Here is a 27,439-nt window from a genome sequence, read left to right on the forward strand (position 1 = left end):
TGACTTTAATAGATTAACACAGTTTTCCACTCCACGTTTGATGTGACTTGAACAAAGTGATTACGCAGTTTTCCCCCAAGGTTTCGAGTGAGCACATAATTGGATTTTCTATTGCGTTCGTTTAACAACTTATTGAAGTACATTTTCCTCTGTTGTGGGCATTAACATACACCTCAAAATCAAACAACTCTTTCCCCATTGTTTTGACATTAAAAAACATTTTCCTATTTGTGAAAGCCTCAGTGGGGCTCAGTGGAACGTATGGTTTCATGACTTACCGTGGAGCGTGTTGATACAGCACATGTTGCCTATTAGATATGCTGTACATCAAAACCCATCAAGCTGCGCCCGGAGTTATTTACCAAGTTTGAATATATAAATGCCATTGGATCCAACACTCTTGTTATTTTCTTCCTTTTAACTCTCCTCAAATACAAAACATCAACAAAAGAATTCAACATCTTATCTCTTCTGTTGGAGGGTCTGTCTGTGTTCTGTAATGGGGCACTTGGAGGGTTATCAGTCAATGGACTTATTTATCTAGTGAGAAAAAGCACCTTGTATCACACTGATCTTGTGACAGTCTTTATCGTTCTACCTCAAGCTAAATGAACAACAGCCTGAAACCTCCTGACTCCGGTTAAATGTTTCACAAGATCCCAGCAGTACCTTAATATATTTAGGTTTTGTCCTCTGTAAGAATGTTTGATAATGATAATACCCCCCCCACTGTTATAGTGCCATAGCTTATACATAATGCAGCATTAAAACAGTGAGCAACAGTCTTCAGCTGGGGGGCTAAGTGCCTGCTCAAGGACACCCCAGAAGTTGTTGCACAGTGAGACACTTGCTCATTCACCTTCAACACAGTTTCTCAGCTGGACTTTGGACTTGAATTTGCATCAAGGTGAAAACAAATATCATGTTTTTCATTCACTCCAGCATTTTCAGATTTATTTCTCTAGGTGAACTGTCTGATTGAAATGCCGAAACAATAATAACATGCAAAAGATATCTATTAAATAGTGGGTATAGAAGTGTTTTTGGTTCAGGAATCTCACATAGTAAGATAACAAAGGTCTGGAGAAAATTTAACTAGTGAAAGGTTGGTTGTCCTTTGCTGCTATTTGATTTGCTGTGAGTTTGGAAAACATCATCCAAAAAGAAAAATAAGTAGTAAATCAAGGAAATAAATCTGTTATGCGGCATAATAACTTTCTGTATTTGTGCTCCTTTGTAAACATATCTTTTTTCTTTAATTCTCTCAGGCCACCTTAATGTTTATTCAGTGGGGGTCTGGCAAATCACATGACAGTGTGATGCCAGGGATCACATGACGATCATACAGAATCACAAAACTGGCATTTTCAATGCGTCCACATTGAAGCGTGTTCATGAAAAGAGCCATTGTTGTTGATGCGAGTGGATGAAAGGGACAAAATGACTAGTCGATTACAAAAAAAAAAAAAAAACAGCGACAGTTTTGATAATCTGTTAATCATGGGAGTGATTTTTAAGAAAAATGTATGTCCTAGTACCATTTTCTCATTTTTGAAAATTAATGCTGATTGTACCGACAGTGCTGGAGTATACCGTAGCTAAGCTCATTGGTACTACACTTTTCATTGTAAAACTAAAGGATTAGATGGTTCTTGATGGGTCTTTAGCTAAATAAACTATTTTAAAACTCTCTTGGATTTGCTTGAAATACATCCTCACAAAGCTGAAGACAGGCTCTTTTCCTGAGCTCATTAAAGGTGCACTATTGTAGTTTTTGAGAGAACTATTATCAGAGGAAGAAGATTTTTCATACCTAAACAAACTCAATAAACAAACCGTCTTCCTTTAAATGACTGAATAAAGTGAATTAACAAATTGACCTTAAAGGACATCACAATTTCATACTTTTTCATTTTGATTATATTTGGCGAACCCGACACCTTTCTAGATTCAGATAGTGTTCTGGGGACCTTATTTTCCTCTGATAAGAGCTTTTTTATTCAGTTATGGAAAAGACGTAGTGTTTCTGAGTTTGTGTTTTTACCTCATTCCTATTGTAAACATTAACTTTCTCAGTTTTAAAGATGCACTAACTACACAGTTTACTTTTAAATGTTGACCTTTAAGAGAAGTGTGGTTCTCACATGACAGTGGTGCTACAAGCATATGATGATCTTACAGAATATGATGCACCAAACTACCCAACGGTATATAAAATAGTTGAAATGAGCTAAATCTTAAACAAATACAGCATTAAAATGCAACATATACACTAATGCAGCAGTTAATCCAAATCACTGATAATAGTAAAACACTGACAGGGAACATTTCACCACACAGTCTATACTTTTACTTGGAATAGGTAAAGTTTATACTGATGATACTTCTAAGTAAGGTCTTGAATACAGACCTTTACTTGGAGTAGAGTATTTTCACAGTACAGGACAGTAAGCTCACGCAAAAATGAAAATTCACCACCGTAAAACCACCATGCCGATGGAAAGTGAGCTCATAGTCCAGAAAGCATTTCTGGAGCTTCACAGCAAAACAGCTTTGTTCCAAACAACTTAAGGAGATGGAGACTTGTTTTAAGATGTAGGGGAAAAAAACCTAACAATGGCTCCATATAGCTTGTCTGGCATAATCCAAGTCCCTGGAAGCCCAGAGATCCCAAATTGATTTTAAAAGTCATTATTTACACCCTTGACATGCTGTCAAGCTAATGCACCCACTTCAGACTTGATGCGCGCTGGTTACAGTGAAGGGAGTAAATAGCGCCTTTTCAAATTAGATCTCTTGGCTTCTGGAACTTGGATTATGCCGGAAGGAAAGTATAGAGCCGTTTCATGCCTTTTTTTTTTTTTTTTTTTTTTTTTTTTACAGTTTTAAAAGAAACCCCCGTCTACTTCAGTTGTTTAGGAGTATGTTGCAAAGCTGTTCTTCTGTGAAGCTCCAGAACGCAAAACTGTTTTTAATGAATAGCATTGTTCACTTAGCTACGCATGTATGTACAACCTTTAGTTCATGCAGATGGACCTGGAGCAGGACATTTTCCCTGTATCTGTCCTCCACATGTGTCGGGCCTGATGCCAAACTAATAAAGGTGCGATGCAACCTGAGGTCAAGCAGCATACTTTTCTTTACCGTAATCACATGGCCATTTGTCAGAGCCTGTGCACTTCTCAATACTGCTTCCCTTTAGCCACCCACCTCTGTCACACATTACACATACACTGAAACTCTAACCTCATAATCGTGCGACCACTATCCTATTTCAACGGAAAAACTCAACTGTCCTCTGAGTATCTTCACACATCAGTTTCGTGTTATTTCACAGTGATGGCAGAGAAATTCAGCAGAGCCTTGATCATAAGCCACAGCATTTTTTTCCCAGTTAAATGTCACATTCATCATTATCTGTCCGGGGATGAGTTATGATTTACTTACTAAGTCACTTCCCTAGTAATAAAAGTAGTAATGATAGCAAAAGCTATGCAAGACAAAGCATCAATATTGACCATTGTTTAATGGGCACACTTGATTAATCAAACTAGTTTGTTTTTTCATGGCTGTCTTGAGGTCATTTGTTTTTGGCTGGCAATGAAACAGGACTATATTTCAGATCTGTCCCATTCCCTGGCCCTCTCCCACCATCATCTGCCCTCTCCCCTTTTCCCTCTTCTCTCTTGCTTCTAGCTCTCTTTCCTTATAACAGGATTTAGCATATCAATGCTGGATTAGTTCGTTTAACAAAAGCTTACCACTGCAAAGCCCCTTTCCACTCGTCTTTCCAGTCTGACTTGTGGACCTCACACACAGCTCCTCTGCGCTGGGGTCTTTGGTGTGCGTGTGTGGTCGCGGCTGCTTGGCTGAATGGATTTGCGTTTGAAGATGACAAAAGACATGCTTAGTCACTATGGGCCTCGGAAATGTATGCAGTAGCATGTGTGGGTGATGGTGTGTGAGGGTGCACATGTGTACAGGAGCACGGTGCAGGTTTATTTTCACGTGCATGTACTCTTGGAGCCTAAAACATGTGTGGATTGAGTGAACTCTGCCTTCTGCATGCATGCACCCACAGGTTAGCAATCCATTATCGCTTTATCTGTTTAATCTGAACAACACAACTGTTAAAATGTTAAAAATGTGTCCTCAACCTGCCAATCTATTGTTCTTGTACCTTTGGCTTCCTCTTGCTTTAACGAAGCACGGAAAAAAGTAGTGTCCTCTGCCCTCGCAGCCGTTGCGTGCCGGCCTGCAGATGCTCCTGCTCTGGAATGGGACCTGTTCTGTACAGTGGAAAGTGTTGCACAGGACGCCAGGAGGGGGGGTGACTAGTGCTGGCTGGATTTGGGCATTAACCACATTTTCTGTGTGCGTGTGGGTTTGAGCGCAGACGAGCTGAGGAAAACCCCACCGTGACACTGCAGCCGCCTCAGGAAGGATGCCCCCACTGCCTTTGGTGGTGTTGGTATGAGCCGCACGGCATTAATCAACTCAGAGGGTGACAGGGTTTAGGATGTAGGTATGTCAAAAGGAGGGGTCGAGTTGGAAATGTTCCACTGTATGGGCACGTGCCTTGTGCTACACAGAAAATTCTCCTCACAAACAGTTTCTGTATTACTATTAGCTTCTCATGTTTGTGTTTGCAGTAGATTTGATGCAGGTGTCCTGGCAAACATGGCCATGGCGTCGTTGACGGTATAGTTGTGACATCACAACCTTAAGCAAGTCCTGACATCCTGCTTAAAGGCCCAGTTTCTGAATACGAGCTGTGTGCAATCTTTGTGGATTGGCACTTTTATGAATGGTACATAGTCTTGCATTTTTATAGCATTTTTCCAGTACTGACCGCTCAAAGTGCTTTACAATACTTGCCACATTCACCCATTCACACACACATTCATACACTGATGGCGGAGGCTGCCATGCAAGGCGCCACCTGCTCATCAGGAGCAATTTGGGGTTGAGTATTTTGCTCAAGGACACTTCGACATGCAGCTGGGGGGAGCAGGGATTCGAACCATCGACCTTTCGATTATTAGACGATCTGCTCCACCTCCTGAGCTTCTTATAGTATTTACATGGCACTTAAACCTGTTTTATAATCAAACAAGACAAGAAATCTCAGTTTCCAAAATATGGGACCTTTAAGATATAGGCCAGTGAGTTATCAACCTCAAGGCCGATACAGTGGAGGTGAATGAATTACAGACTCATCTGGAACATTCAGCAAGAGTGTATCGTTCCAAAAACAATATCCTGGCCCCACTATGCCTTACAGTGCAACTGCTGCATACCATCTATATCGAGGAATACTGATGCTTCTATTGCATGTTGTTTCTTCTGACAGCAAAGCTATAGACAGTTTACTAATGTTATTCTAAGCAACCACTGCTTGGTGGGTCTTTCATGGGAAAAACCCATTGCTGTACATGAGGTAATGTGTTATGTTATGATGCATTACTTTGGTGACACCTGAAGGGAAATTGGTCTACTGGGCGATCAAATTGTATTTTAGGGGGCAGAAGCTCCAGGTCCTTTGTATGAGTTTCTCACAGTTGAACATCTCGTCCACTCCTGAAACCTAGAGCAAACCTTGGAAGCCATCAGCGTCTGTTGCCAGTTACATTCTTGCCTCCTGATGGACCATTCTTCTGGCTCTGTTTACAAGAGTCATCTGATACACCCATGTTTTCCTGAGCACATCAATCTGTCTCACTGTCTCTCGATCTGTGTTTTTTGGCAGTTGAAAGGCTCCAGGTGTCTTGTGCGGCTCATGCCTAGACGCTTTGCCAGCCCCAGTGCTCCTGGGCCATAATGGCATTGTTCTATGTGGCCCATTGTGTGTGACCCTAGTTCAGGGGGAAACAGCTGGTGGATCCTCCAGTACCAGCCTACTTGGCATCAAGACTGGGCTCAAGCCTCGGTGTAAAATTACTTTGCCTCAATTCCAACTTTGATACAAACCATGTGTGACAGCTCTGAACATCCATCTACTGCTGATCAGATTTTTCCGCACCGTCAGGTTTGCAAAGTGATGTGAGAGCAAACCTCCCCATGGTACTCAAAACAGTATATGCTCTATACTTTTTGTGTATGTATAAATATTTATTTTTATGATACATAATGTAATTTGGTTGTAGCACTTCCTTGTATCCATCACTCTCTAAGAGGCTTTGAGCTGCCCTCAGAACAGGAAGTGACTCAGTATTGACTGGCGCTGCACTTCCTGTGAGCTGATTCTCCTCTACTCCTCTCAGGATGTTTACCTCCTCCTCCTCCTCCTCCCTCGTCTCCCTCTCCCACCCTCCTCTCCACCCTCTTCCTTCATGTGATCATCTGACTTTACGTCTGTGCCTCAACTCCAGGTCAGACCTGGCTCTTCTAGGTTTAGTTTGGCCCAGACATCGCCTGTGATGGGGACTGACAAGTCTTTTTATGTTATCCAGCTAGGTTATTGTGCTTGCTTATTTGACATAATTTTGAGGTAGTTTATAATGATTATTTCATGTTTGCACGAAGTCATCGCTGTATTCATGGAAGCAATGTGAAAAAAAGACTCATGGAGTGAGATCATGAGCTCTAAGACTTGAAATGTTTAATTTATGTCTAACTTAGATGGTGTAAGGTATACTGTAAATGGCCATCAATCTTCACTGAGGGGTTCTTTTGGTGGTATTCAGAGTAACAGGGTCCATCTGTATCTCTACCTCGTTCTTTGTCTCTTTGTTGCTGTATGATATGTGGACCCACCACAGTGCACCATTAGTGTCCTGATCTTCTGCTTACATATTACCTCCATCACTATTTATCAAGCTTAGAACTTCACTAACAGCTTTATCTTCACTTGTATCTCCGCCTCTCTCCAGTTCCCAGAGTGCGGCTTTTTTGGCATGTACGACAAGATCCTGCTGTTCCGCCACAACTTGAACGACGAGAACATCCTGCAGAGGCTGACCTCAGCAGAAGACATCCACGAAGGAGACCTCATTGAGGTGGTGCTTTCTGGTATGTAAACTGCAGTGGAACAGATTCATTTTGGTGAATGGTGTCTTAATTTGACAGTGTCACATTGACATTTTGACTTAGCATTGTGTGGGTGGGCTACAGCTCTATTAGTTGGAGAGCTGCTATGGCTTTCCTCCCATCAGCAACAGAGCTCCTAGCATCCTTTCTAATGTCCCTAAATCCTTGTCAGGTACTTGTAAAATGCAGGTATTTTGACCTGATTCTCAGATGTTTGGAGTTGAAGTTTGTTGATCTTTGGTTTTAGACAGATACATGCATAATTTACTCTTGCTGGGAAGCTTTCATTGCACATACAGTAATGTAATGAGATGTAATCAACTCGAGTAGTATTATATACACGTCAACTGTCTCTCCTCTCCTCCACCCACTCTGTGTATTTGCATAGTAATACAGGGCTAGCTTGCTAGTTAGCTTAGCACTTAACAAGTATAATTCTTGAACAATAACTCATACAAGTCTTAACCGACATAACAGCACTGCAATAAATACATGGATTAGACGCAAAACCATGACTTCTGCACCAACAAATGAACATGCAATCAAGAAGTCTCTGAAAGAGATGGAAGCAGGAAAACACCTGAGACTTAAAAATAAAAGTCTCTGAACATAGATGTCTCAGAGCGTGAAGAATTCACAACATAATATTTGCCAAATAAACTGTTGATAAGGTGATAAGTCCTGTTGGGGAGGATTAGGTCTCCCACCAGGAAATAATAATATAATGATAATAAAAATGTATATTTGTATAGGAAGTTTCTTGACAAAGTTGCAAAGTGCTTAAAAGGAAATGCAGTCAGACAAGGCTGATGAAATAAGCGCGTACGAAGAGAAAGGTTTTAAGAAGAGATTTAAAAGAGGCTAAGGACTTAGTGTTTCTTAGTTCAGTAGGAAAAGCGTTCCATAGTTTGGGGGCTCTTATAACGAAAGCCTTATCCCCCTTGGTTACTAACTGTGCCCTGGGAGTAACCAGTAGCTCTCCATCCACAGGTCTCATTGGTGTAAATGTATATACCAGGTCAGTTGGGGAAACACTCTAAAATGAATTGCTGGCAAGCACTGTAGTGATATGTTGCTCTTGGCTATACAAAGGTACAGAAGGGAGAGGTGTTTTGATCATTATACCTGTCAATTTGAGTAACTTTAAATTCACAAGACATATCCATAACAAACTTTTTGAACTTCATGATAGAGATAGTCAAGAGGGAAATGTTCCTTGAAAGCAGCTGATAACAAAAAATGCAAAATCTAAAGTTTAAGACATGTGACCCATGTATTTATGTAGTTGGTATACAAAATGGGAAAAACAGAAATAGTCTTTATTTATCTTCTTATGCTCATGTCAGTTGAAATATCAGCAAAGATTAATATGCACTGTGTCCAAAGAAACTGAAGAAAGATCGTGCTTCTTTTGACTTCCAAAACAGGAGATTTCCACCAAGCAGTGTAAACCAAGTGTTTTAAAGTCCAAACAATGGTCTAGAACTAATAAACTGGAAGCTTCGTAGTTGACACCCCTTCCAGTAAACACAGCCCGTAGTGCCTTGTTGAAGGGCACTTTACTGGATCAGATGCTTGCTGTAAGAGTCCTGCTCGCTAAAACTTCACGGCCCAAATAAAATATTATTATTGTGCAAACGAACAACTGCAAGTGGATTATTTTTTTGCGTCTTTCCTCCTCATCAAAGTTTCCACTAGATTGTCCACCTCTCTAGCGGCCACACAGGTGCTTGGTGTTTCTTTGTCGCTTCCTGTAATGAATGAATCATCTTCCTGTGCGGTGCTGGGACCAACAAATGGCTTAGAGTATCTGTTCTGCTCTAATCTGTTCTCCTGCTCCATCTGTCTCCACTGGGAAGCACCTGACACCACCTGTGTTGAATATCTCCCCTTCTCTCCTGGGCTGAGAGTATTGTTTGTGGGGATTTAGACAGGGGATGATTGTATAGGTTCAGGATCTGAGGATACGTCAGGCATCGGGGCTGAGGAATGTAGACTAAAGACTGGAGAACTTCCTTCTTTTTGTTTCTGACTGTCTGTGTTTGTCTTGCGCTCTCTTTTGTGTCAGTCGTTGTTGCTCTCTTTCCCTCCTCGCTTTCTCTTGTTCTAATCCCTCCTACCTCAACAAATCCATCCGCAGGTGTAAGCTCCACCAGAGGAGCCTGACAGTTTATAGCCTGAGATATGTATACCTGATGAAAACCGTCATAGAAGAGTCAGATCTCCAGATTTGCTATACACGCAGCATACACTGTTGTTTTAATTTCATCCAACACTCAAGAAACTTGGCTTTCTTCACAAGAGGGGCTTTGCAAGTCAGACACTTGATCTTTGTTTGAGAACTGAGAGATTCACGTCCCAAAGCCTTTCATTTGCTTCAGAGAAAATATGATCTGCCCCACAATTTGTCTCCTGTCATCTTCCGTTCAGTTTTCTCACTAACCAACCTGTTGTTGGATTCTGTGGCTGTGGGAGAGAGACTGTCTGAATCTGCCGTTCGCTGCGAGAGGGAGGCAGAAGTGGCTTTTTCTTGGCTGCCGGCTCAAAGAAGAAGGCTTGTTTTTCCTGCAGTAAGTGATTGTAGTAGACCCGTGGAGTGTAAACATGCTCTGATGTGCGGGGCGGCCCTTGACGCAGCGGACACTGCGCAGGCCATCTCGGCCCATGAGGTTTGACCGATTGTCCCTTTGTTCTGTTTTTCACCCCGTTGAGTTCACCTCAATTTCACAAGCTCCTTATTCAGCACTACTGCTGGGGTCAAATGGATATTCTCCAGTATCTTCTGTTTGTTGTAAATACGCCCAAACTTGTTTTTGTCTGATGGAATCTTGCGACCTCCAAATGGGAACTCAAAGCAAACAGACGGTGCATTCATAAAAGCCTCTCCGCTTGTGAAAAGCGCTGCGAAAAACAACGCGCAGAGTTTATGTTTACTGTTGTTTGATGCTAATTAGCAGGAAGAACATTGCACAACACCGCGATTGCAAAGAAGCGGCCAGTTGTTTTGCAGACGTGTGTGAAAAAGCTAATGAAAGCCGCCTTTCATGTGCCTGTGCCAGGGAGCTATGTTCAACCCCAGTACATGTGACCTGCTGGACTTCTTTTTTTCTTTTTCTTTCAAATCAAACCCAAACTGTGGAAATTTACCCAGCGGCCATCATTTTTCTCTGAAATAGAAACAAATGTGCCCTGAGTGTACAGTCTGAAAAAAGGTTTGGACACTGTGAAAACGCAAATAAAAGCAGAATGCAATGATTTTCAATGATATTTCATGTTCAAACTGATAAACTTAATTGTTTTTTTGTAAATATACAGTCATTAGAAATTAGATACCTTCAACATGCAAAGTCAGCATTTTTCCTGAGCATGACACATGCGTATTCACAGCACCCAAGCTGTTTTGGGCACCACCGAAGCTAAATGAATGTAATGTGCAGAGCATCAAAGCTAACTATGTCAGATTTAATAGTGGTCCAAAATGATGTGTAATGACATATTTTTTTATTGAAAAATGTAAATATTTGCACCTATGTCTTCCTCAAACCTAGGTAATAACACTGAAAGCGAGAGCCAAAGTGTCCCAGTATGTCTGGAATCGGGGTTGTATTAAAGCTGCTGTTAGCGTTTTCACTCACTTCCTGTCCGTTTTCACAGTTACCAATCCCCTCTCATCTCTTTGCGTCACCACACTTGCACGACTCCTTTCCTTTTTTTCTAGGCAGCTCTCTTTTCCTCCTTCATCTCTTGAGGTGTTTTTCTTCACTTGGCATGCTTGATAGTATTAGCCGTCACTGGAAGCGCTGGAATTGGTGGCTTGCCCTGTTACCCCTGCAGGAGGATCCTGCTCCCTGCGTCTTCATGAGCAGACAGGACTGCCTCTTTACGGAGTTCTCTGCCCTGATTGGATATAGGGTACAGGGATATTAGAAAATGTATTTTCTCTTTTACTGCATGAACTCAAGGAGGAGAGACATGACCAAACACTCTATAACAGTGATTACTGTTGGCACATGGAGCTATTTAACACTTATTTTGATAAGAAAATAACACTAATGGCATCTTTAATGGTGTGTGTAAATTAGGGGTAGATGGATTATTTCCCCTGGCTGATTACCAGGCAGATACTAAACATTTTTTCAGATTATCAATAACTGACTGCAATTGAAAACACTGAATAATATAAACACTGAATATTCAGAATCTGCAAAGTCACTGTTAACTAAATGTATCAAAGACATGTAGTGGAGAGGAAGTATAAAGCAGCAGAAAATTGCAGGACTTGTGTAAAGTACATGAAAATTGTACTTGTTTGTGCATTCAATCACTGTTGTTTAAAATTTTGACACAAAGAGTTGAATTTTTACTGCAAATGAATATTGGCCCAAAAGACTGTTTTTCAGTCTCCTTGATTTCTAATAATCTGTGTGTATCTGCCTTGAAAAAGCCATATCATTGACTGCTAGTGTAAATATGAAAATCTAAGAATTTCAAGACCGAGTCTCATCCATTGATCTTTTTTAAGCCTGTCTTGCTTAATGCTGTTCTCCTTTCTTTCATATGAAATGTGCAGGTTTTAAGCAAAGGAACTGTTTTTTTTTTTTTGTGGTCTCAAATCTTATTTGTTGTTCAGGCCTGCATCTCATCACATAACAGCTGAGAATGTTCTCAGTTATTCGAAAGAAAAGAGATTGATTTGATTAAATCACCTCACACAAAATGAACTACACTCATGACACATACACCATGACATCACACTGCACAAGTTTTGCTGCTTAACTGGAGTGTAAAGATTAACCAATCCCTCGTTGGTCACTGCAGCTTCAGACATAAATGATTGCACAGGAGAGAGAGCACTTCACGCCGGCTCTGAGAGCCGAGAAGCTCCAGTCCCACACACAAAGGTTTGGCAGCAGTTACCTCTATGTCTTACTCATCTTCAAAATCTTTGATGATTCACAGCCATGATTAACCAACTCTTGCTTCCAACAATGAGCTCAGTGTGTCTGTTTGGTTCAAAGCAACAGTTGCGTGAAGGAGAAATAAGAGAGAGAGACAGGAAGAGAGGATCCACAGCTATGTTGGTTTTAATATTATGTTCACAATAACAAAGATGGACTGATAGAACAGGATCATTCTGCATTTCTCTGGTGTCTTTTGGGTGTGACCTATCACTTTGATACAGTACATGGAATGTAGATGTTGCGCCCTCTACTGCACCAGTGTAGATATGGCACCTGGATGAATTCATACATGTATTTGTTTGTACCAGAGCATGTAGAGAGAATCTCATTTCTTCTAGATTACTTTTTTCTCCTTTACGTACATACATATGGTGAGACTATGTATCGTCTTTTGTATTGGTTTTATGTTGAAAAGCTGTGAGAAACAGTTACCAAATATATGTGAATAATGTTGTGCCTCTTGTCTTTTTGTCCTCTTTTCTCATGGTTTCCTTTGATCTTTTAGTTTTTTTTTTAAAATACAAGTTTTTGTTTATGCTTTCACCAAGTCTGAGTTATTCCACCTGTGTATTGTTTCTAGCTCAAGCTACAGTTGAGGACTTCCAGATCCGACCCCATGCCCTTTATGTTCACTCCTACAAGGCCCCGACCTTCTGCGACTACTGTGGTGAGATGCTATGGGGTCTCGTCCGGCAGGGGCTCAAATGTGAAGGTAAGAAATACATGTGCAAACATTTTGTTGAATGCTGCAGAGCCCTGCTGTGTTATTACCAAGCCTTTGAGCTAACCTACTTTAAACAGGACATTTAATGTATCGCAGGGAGTAAAATCAAGAATGGCACAGGCAAGCATTTGTAGATGCACGGATCTGTAACAGGAAAGACTTGGTCTGGGCACTGAAATGAGTGAAATGCTTAACATTCAGATCCAAATGGAATTATGGCATGTTGGCTCGCCTTTCATTTTCTGGATCAGATTAGAGTAATATTTAATTTTCACATCATTAGGCTGCCTTTGCAGTCCTCTCTGACTCTGCATTACTTTCAAGTAGTTGAATTATTGCAACCTTAGTCATACATTCTCTGATCTGTAGATCAGTGGGGCCATCATGTGGCTGATTTGTGAAATCAAAATATTTTTATCACACTATCGTGTTAAAAAACACAAGACCATACATATTCACTATGCAATAACAATTACAAGATTTGGAAACATTAAAACACTACAACAACAACAACCAGAGTTCATTAGCTTTAGTGTCTGCGTATGTTTGAATTGAGTACATGATTGAGTTGATTTTGACCATGATGTCATCTTAGATTTAAAATCAGTGGAGCTGCAACACTGTCTTTTATAAGGTGGTACTCAAAACTGTGGCGCTCTAACAAATGGGAAGATCGGTGTCAACTCTGTCGATCATCCTAGCTTTCTTCTCATTACCTGTGCTTTCATCTGGTGGTGAAAAAAATTAATGACCCCTTAAGTCAGAACATCACCTCAGAAAGTCAGAGAAAAGTATGGTACATAAGTTGCCGAGATGATGCCATATGAGGCTAAAACATGGCGGGTGAAAGTTAACATGGGGTTGATGGTAAGAAGGTTTTATCAAAGTCATTTACTGCATATCAAGTTTTGGCTCAAGTGTAATCGGTCATATGGTATTTTATGTTGTAATTATTAGCTGCTGACCACGAAGAGTGACCTGGATTTGTTAGAAATACATTGCCACATTGAACACAAGTTGGAAGAACAACTTGGAAACTTAGAGGGACCATCTGAGGAGCACCTGAATGCAGCATTTCTGAGTACGCTTTTATAAGCTATTTTAATGGTGATGCCCTACTGTAGAACATTGACTACTTTGTACACTGAACTAACATCAGTAAGACACAGTTTTCAAGCTCATAGTGCCTGTTTTGTGACTGATATAATTTGTGTTTTTCTTATTTTAAGGTTGTGGGCTAAACTACCACAAACGCTGCGCCTTCAAGATCCCAAATAACTGTACTGGTGTCAGGAAGAGGAGATTGTCCAATGTCTCGCTGCCTGGACCATCCCTCTCTGTCCCTCGACCAGCACCTGCCGAAAATACCGTGGTCGTCCTGGATGAGGTGAGCTCTAATTGCAACGATTAAAATGTAGAAAACCCAAAATGATGCAAAAAAGCATTATGAAAAGTTGTAAAAACAAGTCTGATCTAATGTAAAGCTATGTTTTTCAATCTTTCACTTAAAATGAGCTGGCTGGAGTTGAGACATTATCCTGAATCAGCCTGGGAGTCAGGTGAATTGGGCAAGGATTTTAGGCAGGCAATCTCCATGCTGCTCACAAGCTTTGTCAACGGTTAAACGTGTCTAAACTCATCAAATTTGTCTCTATTCCATGCACAAATCTCCTGGACCCTGTTGTAGCATACCACTGATGCAGAAAATTGAGTTGAGCTGCACGTGTCTATCTCTCTGTGGAGAGATCCTCAGCACGGTTTTATGAAACAGCTTTTGCATAAGTCTGCACTGGAATATTCCCCTCTTGTCTGCATCCTCTCGAAAGGTCATCAGGAAATGTAATTATGCCAATTACATTAAAAATCCACTGAAGTCCTAGTTTATATATCTGCTCACTTGTTGGCAAAAAAGAAAACTTCCTTCCAATTTTTGTGAGCTGTTTCCAGACTGCTTCATGTATTCATACGAAATTAAAACTAAATGCTCATATGTGGTAAAACATGACAAATCTAATCACCCAGTTTGGACCACTGGGATCATGTTAACTATGCAAAATAATGCTAAGTCAGTCTGACATATTTCTTTTTCCCTTCTTCCGCTTCTTTCTTTCTCTTCTTCTGCTGCCATGTCGTTATTCACTCTGTCTGTCCCCATCACTCAAACTCTCCCTTTGAGGCCATTCTCCCCTTATTCTTCCCCTCACTTCCTTCCTGCATATGGTTTTTAATTCTTCTTAACATCCTTCAACCCTTCCGTCCTCCTGCAGCAGAGGTCCCATCAGGAGGCGGGGAAGCGGATCCTGTCTTGGAGCGGCAGGCCCATCTGGATGGAGAAGATGGTGCTGGGACGAGTTAAGGTGCCGCACACCTTCGCCATTCACACTTACACCCGCCCCACTATCTGCCAGTACTGCAAGCGTCTGCTCAAGGGTCTTTTTCGCCAGGGCATGCAGTGTAAAGGTAGGAAGGGTCTGTTTTTAAAGATGTTGTGGTTCATTTTAAAACATTTTGGTGATTTTTTTTTTTTTCCTTCTAGATTGCAAATTCAACTGCCACAAGCGATGTGCTTCAAAGGTACCTAGAGACTGTTTGGGGGAGGTGGACTTCAATGGAGGTAAGTTGTACATCCAGTTTCAACGTGACAGTTGTGTATATCTGATATTTGCAATTTTAAAGATATTTGTACATTAAATGGACTTGTGTAGAGCCAGCCAGCCCTGGCCCAGACTCTGACACTACCATAGATACTATGGAGGTGGATAGTGGCGACTTGGATGGCAGCAGAGGACTGGATGACCCAGAGGAACCCTCCACACCAGATGAGAGGATGTTCGACATGGATTCTCCCTTCTTGGATAGAGAGAAGGATGAAGAGCCCATCAAGACTATCAGGTATAAAGATGTTGATTTAATTTGAGTGGCTGGCACCATGCCATTGTAGAAATTCAGTTGGTCAAGTGTAGGTGGCACTGTGTACTTCTCAGTTTCAGTCACTCACACCAGCTACCCAGTTGAAGACAGTGAATAGAAGAGTGACAGGAAACAAGAGTGAGAAGGGGAAGACATGCAAGAAAGGTCACCAGCCTGATTCAAATTGGGGACTTTGCAGTTTTTATCAGCAGGTCAAACTCACCAGTTCTTATGTTTATTATGTACCAGCATCATGAGTGTTATGTTTCCAGTGATGCTTCTGCTGCAAACATAAAAAGCATCACTTCTTGTGCAGCATTTGTATCAGGAAGGATCTACCAGACACTGGGTGGTTAGAAAACAAATAAGAAAGGCTTCCTGAGCTGGCCACATGTGATTTGTATTTATTTATATTTGTATATTTGTATTTGTATTTATTTTTATTTAACCAGTAATGAGGTCTCATAGAGATTCAAATTCATACGTATAACAACTTGAAACAAGAATAGCACTCAGTAGAATGCATACCCCCCCATTCTTTTAATTCAGTCAAACGTACTTGGATATCGAACTTGATAGCCTTGAATCACACCCAATTTTAAACTACCCTAAACTCATTTTAATACTGTTTAATCAAGCTCAATGCATTATTCCTTGAGAAATTTACGAAAATGTTTAAGTTTATGTGTTATGTTCATGTTTAAAAAAACTCCTGGATCTGGAAATATCCAGATACACTCCAACAAGTTAATGGGGTCACTCTGTAATCCTGCTGACCAATCAACCACCCAACAGACCAGTCAGCAAATGGTCACAGACCAATACATTACCACCTAGGCAGAGGTAATGAAAAGAAAGAGCAAATGACAGATTCATGAAATCATCAAAACATCTAGAGCCAGATTTACTCGTTTCCAAAGCATATAGAATTTTTTTAAATGTATCCAGCGAGACCAGCTCCTGAAGACTTTCTATCTATATTTAGCTCTAAAACTATAAGTAATGTCATATTCATCAATTAAATCTTATTTTTTCTGTGTGTGTGTGTGTGTGCGTGTGTGTGTGTGTGTGTGTGTGTGTGTGTGTCTAGCCCTTCCACGAGCAGCAACATCCCTCTGATGCGGGTGGTCCAGTCCATTAAACACACCAAGAGGCGGAGCTCCACTGTGGTGAAGGAGGGCTGGATGGTTCATTATACGAGCAGGGACAACCTGGTAAGACTGATAACCCTCATAAGCCCAACAAAAGGAGCCCAGTCTGAAAACGGACTGTGCTTAGCCTGTATGCTGGGGAAAACTCCTTCTCCAAAGCTGTTCACATGTGTTGAATTCAGCACAGAAGGTATTTTCCTCATGAAACAAAATCATTCAAAGAACTGTGATATATGTAGGTCACGCGTGTTTTCCCATTAGGTTAATGTGTTCGATTTCCCCATTTTTTTTTTTTTTTAACAGCGGAAGAGACATTATTGGAGGCTAGACAGCAAGAGCCTGAGTCTCTTCCAGAATGACACCGGGGCCAAGTTCTACAAAGTAAGCATAAAACTATCACGTGTGCCTTGTTCTTGGAAAATCATGTCTTGTCCTCCACATCAAACACACAGTAGTGCTTATCATCTGAAAATTGAGCAAGTTGATTCAGTGTTGAATCCACGGTGAATTCCCCGTCGTAGCTCCTTAGTATTGAACTTTTACACTCACAGTGTCTTCTTATGATTCAAAAGTGCCGATGTTGAAGTCATTTTCAAATCAGCGCTGTCTGTCACATTAGTGAGAGGTATGTAAATAAAATCTAACCAGCGGTAGCTGTGTGACTCAGCTAGAGGGCTGTCGTATTGCAACTGTAAACTACACTGAGGTCAGTTCAGTCCACTGAAATTTCCCCTGTGGTTTTCCCTCCTGCAGCCGCGTCTCTTCCCAGTATGAAGTGAAAGGTGTCGCTAACAGTCACAGTCTCAAGACACAGTATTGTGTGTCTGACCAGACTGGACATTTGAAGGGGTTTTTAAGAGAGAGACACAATTTAGCCTATAGGCATCTAAGAGGGATTGACAATGAGATGTGAAATTCTGAGTTTTAAATTGAAGTTTGAATCTTTTTAATATTTAGTTTTTTATCCAAATTCATTTCAAAGAGAGTGAAATGCTGCATTTTCAATATGGAGAATCCGTTGTGGAGAGTGTGTTACACTTCCCGCTCAGTGCCAGCACCGTAGTCAGTCATTACACTGCCGCAGGGGCTTAATAGCGCCGTAATTACACAGTGAGGACTAAGAGAGGCAACTACAGCCTGCAAGGTAAAGACTTCCACATGTGTGTTGGTGGTTGTGTGCGTGTGTGTGCAGGGTGGGGGATATAATCTTTTTATTGTTCATGTCGCTTTGTGTGTTTTGAGACTTTGACACCTCCTTCGGCTGTGGTCAGAGTTGGTGTGTAGGATGCAGCAGTTTCCAGTATGAGGGCCAGCACGTTTGCTTCTTTGAGTGTGTGAATTTTAGTGTCAAACAGGTGTTTATTCACACAGCTGTATCCATTATCCAGCTTTTTTCCCTTTCTTTCACTGTCTCTCTCTTATGCTGGTTGTGAAACAAGCCTGAAAAAGACTTAATTCCTTCACCCTTCTCACCCAATTACTCTGTCACACCCTGCATCCCCTGCCACTAAAGCACTGGAGAGGAAACCTCAGCGGGGACCGACTCCTCCGGGTGTGTTTACTGGCAGCTTTATGTGGTTCTTTATTATCAACTTGGCACTCCAAGCTACGTTTAAGACCTTCAGGAGGCTAATTGAAGGCTAGCTGTAAATGCCTTCTTTTCATGCGACAAAGTTTGGTCTTTGTGCCGTGCCTGCTGCTCCAGAGAAGCAGATTTTTATTCATGATAGATAACATGACATGATTTGCTCACACATAAAGTAATAAAAGGTTCTTTCAGGGCTTTATTCTCCGGGAACCACAGATCTGGTTGCACTGTATCCGGAAAGTCTTGGGCATTTTTCCTTTCATTTCCCTGAAGTGTGCAGCCTGCTGCTCATCAGTGTGTGGCCACTGTCCTCCTCTCTCGTCTTTTCTTTATACCTCCAATCTGATTAGTGGTGGTCGCGCGGTGGCTCGCTTGCCAGGCATGGCAGCCATTTTCTCCATTTGGAAGCCACAACGGCTGCTCGTTTGAAGATGAGACCCCTGTACTTGTGGCTTTCTCTGAAGAACCTTTTATGGGGTGAGGGGGGCTTCTCTCTGTCTCTGCCAGATTGAGTCCTGTCACCCACCCACCCGTACACCACTACCCTGCAGAGAAACGGTAGTGGTAGTTGCCGTGTCTTTTCGTCTCAGCGGTTGGCGGTAGCGCCAGCGGCTCGTGCTCAGATGGGGCCTCTGGCTGGCCCTGCCTTTTAATCAGGGAAGCAGAGCACTTGAAGCGGCCGCAGGGCCCCGCTCACGTGACTCGGCCCCGCTAACCACAAGCACTTCATCTGATACTCTGTGGTGAGCCACGCGGAGGGGACAGCATGCGCCTCCGTGAGCAGCCATTGGCTGGAACTTCTCTGTTCTTTTTTTTAAATTTCTGACCCTCCCTCCTCTCTTTGATTTGACAGTGAGTTCGAAGGGGAAGGGGTTTTAAAGTGCGCTCTAACTGTCCTCTGTGTACGTGCTTATAAGAGAGAGAAGTTTAAAAGAGAAAGTTAAAGCTGGAGCCATATAATCTACACTGTGATTACAGCCAACGAGTGTGGAGACCTTTTGGAGTGTGTGAGTGTTACTACTTGTTTATGTCATGTTATTGTTGAGGTGGCGCATTAGAGTAGAGTAGCATTAGTTTTTTAACCTGCCTTTGTCAGATCAAAATATTGTATTTTAATTTCATCCAATCTATATATGTGTTCATATACTTATCCAATGATGTATTTCGTTATCATCTTTTCTGCTGTCTAACATGTCCTCCTTTTTTTATTGGTGCTAAATTGTTAATGCCTCAGGTGTATCGGCTGACTATGTAGACATCAGTCAATGGAAAATTGAAATATTGAGAAGACACTAAAAGACTTTTTAGAAAAAGAAAAATGTATCAGTGTTTATCAGAAGAGAAAGATCTTCATAGACTGAATTTTTACAAATACTTAAACAAACTAAATAAAGAAACTGTCTCCCATTCCATATCTGGATAAACAGACTGACCTTAAACACCAACACAGTTTTACACTGTTTTGCTTTGTTTACTATTTTGTGGACCCTGCCACTTTTATAACTTGAAACAGTGTTTTGGGGACCTTATTTACCAACAGCTTGTTTATTCACTTATGGAAAAAATAATATCCCTGACTTTGTATTATTACCTCCTTAATATTGTAAGTATTAAAACTGTGAGTTTTAATTTCTTCTCAAAAACTACGTAGGGTTCCTAAAAACATGTCTATTGTGGGACCATGACAGAATGTTTTGCATTTTTTCTGTTTTTAGCATGAGTTCTAATCTCTGTCTCTCACCCTTCCCAAAGGAAATCCCTCTGTCCGAGATCCTCCAGGTGGAACAGTCCAGAGACTACAGCAATCTGGCCCAGGGCAGCAACCCACACTGCTTTGAGATCATCACAGCCACCATGGTATACTATGTAGGGGAGAACAACTGCAGTCACTACCACAGCCCTGCACTGGCTGCCTCAGGTGTCGGCATGGAGGTTGCTCAGGGCTGGGAGAAAGCCATCAGACAGGCCCTGATGCCAGTCACCCCTCAGCCCAGCGTGGCCAGTGCCGCTGGCCAGGGCAAAGATCACAGTGAGTATAAGATTACAACGCTTTTGTGCTAAAAACATTGTTTTTGTGGAAGAAATGGGGAAACATATGATACTTTTTGGAATACGAACAACCAGTCATGTATTAAATTAGATATTGAATATCATCTGCATTCAGTGTTATTAAATATTATAAGCATTCACGTGAAATGATGTTTCATTGAACATTTACAGTTAATATTTTGGATTGCAAAAATAATCAAAATTTGGAAATTAAGAAGTATTTCATCATTTCAAGATTTAATAATCATCCATGAGGAATGGTGTCATTTTGTGACTTTCTGCATTATGTCAAACTAGAGTTTGGGTTTTCCCTGTCAGTGATACTTGTAATAATACAGGGTTTTTCCTGAATCAACACAAGACTATATTGTCAAGTAATATAGCCGTAACAAAGGAAAATTCTTGGTTTTATTGATGTGTGTGTTGAAGAGTTTCAGGTCTGTCTAAATAGGAAGAGCCCTCAGTGGTCATTGAAACTCTTTGAAAGCCAACCTTAGCTTTCGATAGAGAGGGAAAACCCTGCTTAAATGTTTATAGGCCAAAGGAAGTGACATAAGGGACAAATGAACTGACACAGTGTTTTTCATTCAGGTCAAAGCAGATTGGTCCTTAACAACAAAGTCATTTATTTCTGTGGGTTACTATTTGAGTTTCTATGGTTTGAATTGATTTTGTAGAACAGAGATCCACATGAGAGTCATACTTATTAACAGCAAAAGCAGACATGACCTTATAAAATGAGACTGAAAGTGATACTTCTTTTGTCTCACCACTCATGAAGCTGTCTGAAACAATCATCATCAATAGATTTCATTCATTAAGTATGGGGTAGATGAACTGCTAAATAATACTGATATTGATTCTGCAAGTAATTTATGTGGTCATTTCAAAATAGGGGCTTGTTTACCAAGATTAAAATTAAACAGCATGCAGCATCAGATAAAAGATCACAACATTTTGTCTTCTACTTTTATCTACTACTACTTTTATCTCTTGCTTTCGTATTCATTGGCTAGAATGCAGGAATTAGCCCTTGCGGCTGTCTAAATTCCCAGTTATGAAATGCATTGCATGCTTGCACCATTCAGTCACACATAGCTTCCCGGATCAATTTTATAGCCAATTTATTGTGTAATAAAATGCTTCATTGTGTGGGGCTGTGACTTATTGCATGCAGCTGCAATAAGCTTGAAGGCTGTGAAAAAAAAAATATTTGAGCAATGTGCCTCTGACTACAATTACTTAATGATTGTAGTGTTTTTCACTTATTGAATATGGAAACATGATGTGTTTCCCTCTCCAGAAGAGCTGTCCATCAGCATATCCGTGTCCAACTGCCAGATCCAGGAGAATGTGGTGAGTGGGGCGTCGTTCACTTCTGAGCCCTGTTGCACAATTTCCCTGCATGCATTTCTGTGCTATTAAAGCATCTGTTGTGGTAAAATCGAAAGGTTGTATTCTCCCATTTCTTTACCGAAAACCTCCGGTGGAAGCGTGCACAAATGAGGAAGCTGCTGACTCATTGTTTTGGTGAAGGGATATTTGTTTCAGTTCCACTTCTGTAATGAGCGAAAGTTAAATATATATGAAATATTTGCCAATACCAGAAAACCTTTTGGAAGAGCAACATTTTTACTGGGCTTTTGATTATGTAATTTTGACCTATTGCCAGTGTAAGTGCAAGTAAACAGAGCATATTTTCTCTTTGCAGGATATTGCCTCGGTGTACCAAATATTCTCTGATGAGGTGCTGGGATCAGGCCAATTTGGCATTGTGTATGGAGGTGTGTTTCACTTGATTCGGTACCAGTCACATTTTATGTTGCTTTCCTTTTATTTGCAGGCTATTTAAACTTACTGTCATTTTATCGATGTCCTCTAATACTTTAGGCAAACACAGAAAGAGTGGCAGAGATGTGGCCATCAAAGTCATTGACAAGATGAGATTTCCAACCAAGCAGGAGAGCCAGCTGAGGAATGAGGTGGCCATATTACAGGTAATGGGAGCACAGAATTAAACAAAATCAAAACAGGTTTCTAAAGAAGGCGTGTACTAGAAGAGGTGGACTCAATGTCTTATGTGCTTATCTTCAGAATCTGCATCACCCCGGCATCGTCAACTTGGAGTGTATGTTCGAGACACCAGAGCGAGTGTTTGTTGTCATGGAGAAGCTGCATGGCGACATGCTGGAGATGATTCTGTCCAGTGAGAAGAGCAAACTGCCCGAGCGAATCACCAAGTTCCTTGTCACACAGGTCTGTGGTACTAAAAAAAAAACTTCTCAACCCTAAGAATTCGGAGTTCATTACTCACATGATGATTTTGACTGGAATTTTCTGCAGCCAAATATTATTATATTCTCTCTGAAACAGTTCTGTTACAGTCAAATGAACTGATAATAAATTAGATTTCCTGATATGTGTCATTGCCCCTACACACTTTACACTTTAAATGGCATCTTACCCATTTCTTCCTGTTTTTTATTTATTTTTTTTTATCATAGCTTTCTGCCCCTCTCTCTCTGTCCTCCCTTCTGTTTGTGGGTGTGTGTGTGCATGAGCCTCTGCTCCAGCTTTAGGGCCTGTTTATTCTTGTGGTGAGTTGATTGGGGGGAATTGTTTACGGGATCGGTCTGCATGGCATCACGGCCTCCTCCCTGGCCGTGGATTACAGCCTGCAGTGTACTAGTGGCTTTGTGGCCTGATTAGAAGAGCAGCAGGCCCCTGGGCCTCTGTAGATCCCAGGTCCCAAACAGAAGCGGAGTCATTAACAACAGCAGCATTAGCTGCGGCAGGCCTGGCTCTGATGTGGCAGGGAGGATTTCTGTCAAAGTCAGGGTCAGGACAGGGGAGCCAGGCACACTGTGGGTTTTGGTACAAGGCCATGGGCTGACATGCGTATAGCGCTGGCTTACGCCAGGCCTCGTGAATATAGATGGGATGATGAGATGAGATCATGTGTCTTTATGCTAAGGTATTGGTCAGGATGGAAGTATTTAAGGATATTTTTGTGTTTATGCTGCTGTTATTTTTCCATATGGCAGCCCCATAGATTCTACTGCTTAGATTATGCTATCATTACCCTGTTTATACAATCCGTTATATACATTTAAACATTTAGATGCTGGAGTCTATGATGCCATCTGGAAATTTTGGAGCGAAGTCTGTGCTGTTATTTACTTCTGTTTTCAACAGATCCTGGTGGCCTTGAGACATCTGCACTTCAAAAATATTGTTCACTGTGACTTGAAGCCTGAGAATGTACTACTGGCCTCTGCAGAGCCCTTTCCTCAGGTAAAAGACATAAAGATGTTTATGTGTTGATGCAGGTGCATGTGTGTGGAAGCACTGACCAATGTTTACTGTCTTCTTTCAGGTAAAACTGTGTGACTTTGGCTTTGCCCGAATCATTGGCGAGAAGTCTTTCCGGCGGTCTGTGGTGGGCACTCCGGCTTATCTGGCTCCAGAGGTGCTGCGCAGTAAAGGCTACAACCGCTCCTTAGACATGTGGTCAGTGGGAGTCATCGTGTACGTCAGCTTGAGCGGGACGTTCCCTTTCAATGAGGACGAGGACATTAACGACCAGATCCAGAATGCTGCCTTCATGTATCCCCCTACACCCTGGAAGGACATCTCCGCTGAGGGTAAGGAGAACAGTGTGTTTGTTTATGACCTTCTGTTGAAGTCAACATTTAAATATTCTATGTCCTTCGGTCCTGATTGTGCTGCTTGCACCTGTAGTTTACTGTCAAACTGATACTCAGATGATAGACATGTAGCCTCAGAGCTATCCTCGCCACCTACACGTCTGGGTCGTCTGAACTTTCTCTTCTTTGTCTGTGGTCAAAATGAATCACTTTCAAACCTCCCTAGTTGCCTAAGGTGCAGCTCCTCCCACACACAGTGTGAAATACATAACAAGGTGAAACAACTGATAAAGGTGGTGATGCTAAGCCAGATAGAGTGGCTCAGTCTGATACAGTCTACATATTATTTCTTTCTTTCACAGCAACAGATCTGATCAACAATCTTCTCCAAGTCAAGATGAGGAAGAGGTACAGCGTGGACAAGTGTCTCAGCCATCCCTGGTTACAGGTGACATATTTACTTGATTTCTTTGTCTCTTTAAACCAGTTTAAATCTGCAATCACAATTTTTCTTCTCTGAGATATGACTCAGTCAAATCTGAATACACAAATGACACACACACTGTTAAATTCAGAGTGACTAACACTTTCAGAGAATGTTGCCTCATAATCATCACGTCAGGAAGTTTTCTTAGGCATTAGCATTAATCCCCTGATAGCTGTCTGTACATCACATTCATGGTGCAAATTGGCTGACACGTAAACAAATATAACCAGTGGAAAAAGAAAGGAAATGAACAAAAATCCGAGGCTCCAGGTATAGCGTACTCACTGGAAAAAACCTGACTCCAAAAAACATTATGACGTCTCACAAGACTGTAGTTATCAAATTCAGAATGAGTCATATATCTGCTAAAATAAAGGAAGTTGGTCAGGTAAAATAATTTAATGTTTTGTCTTTGCACTATTTTCAATTGAGTATATGTCATAAATGTTAAGCGAATTATCACATTCCGTTTATGTTTTACACATTGTCCCAACTTAAAGAAAAAGGGTTGTCCTTCCTGTGGGTCAGATTGTTTTTTCATTACATTTCTGAGCAGTCAGACCTTTTAAGATTACAATATGTGGCATACCCAGAAATCTGCTTATCTCCTGTAAATACATGGAGTGAAAACTGAGCATAAAAACATCACCTTATGTCAGGGTCCGCTCCTCACCCGTGAGGATTACATGCTGAATTCATTTAAACCCTCACGTCTCTTCCCCTCAGGACTATCAGACATGGCTGGACCTCAGGGAGTTTGAGACGCGGCGAGGTGAGCGCTACATCACCCACGAGAGCGACGACGCTCGCTGGGAGGAGTACGCAGACGAGCACTGTCTCGTTTACCCCAAACACTTCATCATGGCTCCCAACTTAGATGACATGGAGGAGGACCCCTAGTGGAACAGGGGACTTACTACACCACATGTATTAAGGACATGAATTGTCACTGGGACCTTTTTCATAAAGCTTTGGGAGCGGCAGATTTTCCCTCCAGAACTGTTTGTTGTGGAAACAGAGATAAGCTGAGCAGGTGGAGAGTTACTCCCCAGAGCTCTTTAAAGGCAGGAGAAACTCGACAGAATTCGTAGCATGATGTACTGCTACAAGCAGCATGCAGGTGGAGATGCATGCCACAGAAATGCATTAAGCAACTGTCTGGAGAGAAGAGTGTCCATCCTCTTTTCCATAGTATCAAAACATTCCAAGGATTTGCTCAAACGTGGTTCTTTTTTTTAAGAACAGTCACAATCCAAAACATGCAAGGTGAAGTTGATAGTTAAGGTGTTGGACACATAATTTTGGATAGCTGAGTAATAATATGACTGATCAGAGGGAGAGAGAGAGCTTACTCCAGGAGTAAAGGGCACTTTCCACAAGGGATTTACAGTCTGAGAATATCAAACGCACGAGTTTTGTTCTCATTTCCAAACTGTTTGCGAGACTGTCCTTTGGCATGAAACTGGAACTATGACATTATATTTGTATGTTTTTATGTATTTCGTAAAATTGTGGTAGATTTTTGCACTATACTTTTTCCATTGAACATAGCAATTGAATAGACAACACTATTCGCTGCTACAGTTTATGAGTGTCCAGTCAAGATGCAAAGTTTTAACCAGCAGAAAGTTGAAGTGACTCAAACAGTACTGGACTTTGAATTAGGGTACACATATTACCCATTAACTCGTTGCTTATTGACATGCATTTTAGCAGCATTATTGGCTCTTGATAGTCGAACTACCAGTGAATTAGTTATGAGCACGGCCTCACTTTAGAATGTGGATCAAATTCGGAGTTAGAGAGACTTCATTTAGATTTATGTTGACACTGTAAACACTTGTTTACATGATTGTGAAGTGTTATTAAGTTAACAACTGCAACTAGTTAATGGTTAATATGTTTTCCATAATATGAAGCGCTAACTACAAATTTGATCAGCTTTCCCCTTGAGAATATGACCAAAAACCCTGACCAAATATGTAGACAAAAAGTATTTGTATCAGTATTTCCAAAGTTTTGTTGTTTTTTTTGTTCAAAATGAACTCTGTGAATTAGTTCAGTGCTAAAACACCACAACCCTGAACCATCAATAATTGCAATAATGGAGCCATTTTTTTCTCTGTTCAACATGAGGCTAAAGCAGCACAGACTCTGCGTTTGAGAATCATGTTTCTGTGTATCTTTTCCTCTACTCTCGCCGTATTCTTGAATGTGACTTTTTAAGCGATCAGATTCTGGAATATGTGTTTTTTGATGTGTGTTGCATCAACCTTGGTTTTACATAGAACAAAATGTCAGTGTCAGATTCATTGTTTATGAAGTTGTCTGGACCATTTCAAAAGCCATGTTGTGTCGACAGTGGACAGTCACATGGGAGTTAATAGCGCTACAGTTTTGTAGTTTGCTCTGTTGGTGTGTTTTGGGAGTACCTCCCTGTTCCCTTTTGTCCTCTCTCTGTCTTTGTTGCCGCTGGATTGGCAGGTGTCAGTGTTTTGTATATTTCAGTACATACCAATGGAATAAAAAACCCAACTTCTTAAGTGAGAATGAAAAGTTGTCTTCGAGCTCCGTCTGTCTTTCTGTTCACACTCTCAACTTCAGCAATACACTTTGTGTTGCAGTGCCTCGGCATGCATAAGCAGCCCTGTCTTATAGTGTGCATTGCATCATGTGTGAGTGAATAAGCGTGTGTGTGTGTGTGTGTGTGTGGTGGTTTCACGTGTCAGATCCCATTCTCAGCAGCTGGATGTGATTGTTGCACCACACCGGGCAGCTCGCAGAGCCAGTCGCTCACCACAGCACAGTAATGACATAGTTAAAGAGGGTGGTGGTGAGGGTGGGGGTTTGTGGAAGACTTTGAAATCGCTCATGATAAATGCTATCGTGGAAT

General features: G+C 41.3%; 1 protein-coding gene across 2 annotated transcripts in view; it reads left to right on the plus strand.

Annotated features, from left to right (window-relative positions):
• prkd3 (protein kinase D3) overlaps nt 1-27,105 on the plus strand; it is a 40,875-nt gene extending 13,770 nt beyond the window's left edge. The window contains exons 3-19 of one of the 2 annotated variants that reach the window (XM_037071664.1): nt 6,873-7,011; nt 12,571-12,702; nt 13,944-14,101; nt 14,982-15,174; nt 15,251-15,328; nt 15,420-15,606; nt 16,715-16,838; nt 17,079-17,156; nt 20,116-20,392; nt 21,716-21,768; nt 22,124-22,196; nt 22,303-22,409; nt 22,507-22,668; nt 23,608-23,706; nt 23,789-24,056; nt 24,422-24,507; nt 25,273-27,105. In XM_037071664.1, coding sequence (XP_036927559.1) covers nt 6,873-7,011; nt 12,571-12,702; nt 13,944-14,101; nt 14,982-15,174; nt 15,251-15,328; nt 15,420-15,606; nt 16,715-16,838; nt 17,079-17,156; nt 20,116-20,392; nt 21,716-21,768; nt 22,124-22,196; nt 22,303-22,409; nt 22,507-22,668; nt 23,608-23,706; nt 23,789-24,056; nt 24,422-24,507; nt 25,273-25,446 — 2,388 coding nt within the window. In that variant the 3' untranslated portion in view covers nt 25,447-27,105. The remainder of the gene's footprint in view (nt 1-6,872; nt 7,012-12,570; nt 12,703-13,943; nt 14,102-14,981; nt 15,175-15,250; nt 15,329-15,419; nt 15,607-16,714; nt 16,839-17,078; nt 17,157-20,115; nt 20,393-21,715; nt 21,769-22,123; nt 22,197-22,302; nt 22,410-22,506; nt 22,669-23,607; nt 23,707-23,788; nt 24,057-24,421; nt 24,508-25,272) is intronic. The other variant, XM_037071665.1, reaches the window with a different exon arrangement.
• Nucleotides 27,106-27,439: the final 334 nt, after the last annotated feature.

The sequence above is a fragment of the Acanthopagrus latus genome, chromosome 16 (assembly GCF_904848185.1).
Source record: "Acanthopagrus latus isolate v.2019 chromosome 16, fAcaLat1.1, whole genome shotgun sequence".
NCBI lineage: Eukaryota > Metazoa > Chordata > Actinopteri > Spariformes > Sparidae > Acanthopagrus > Acanthopagrus latus.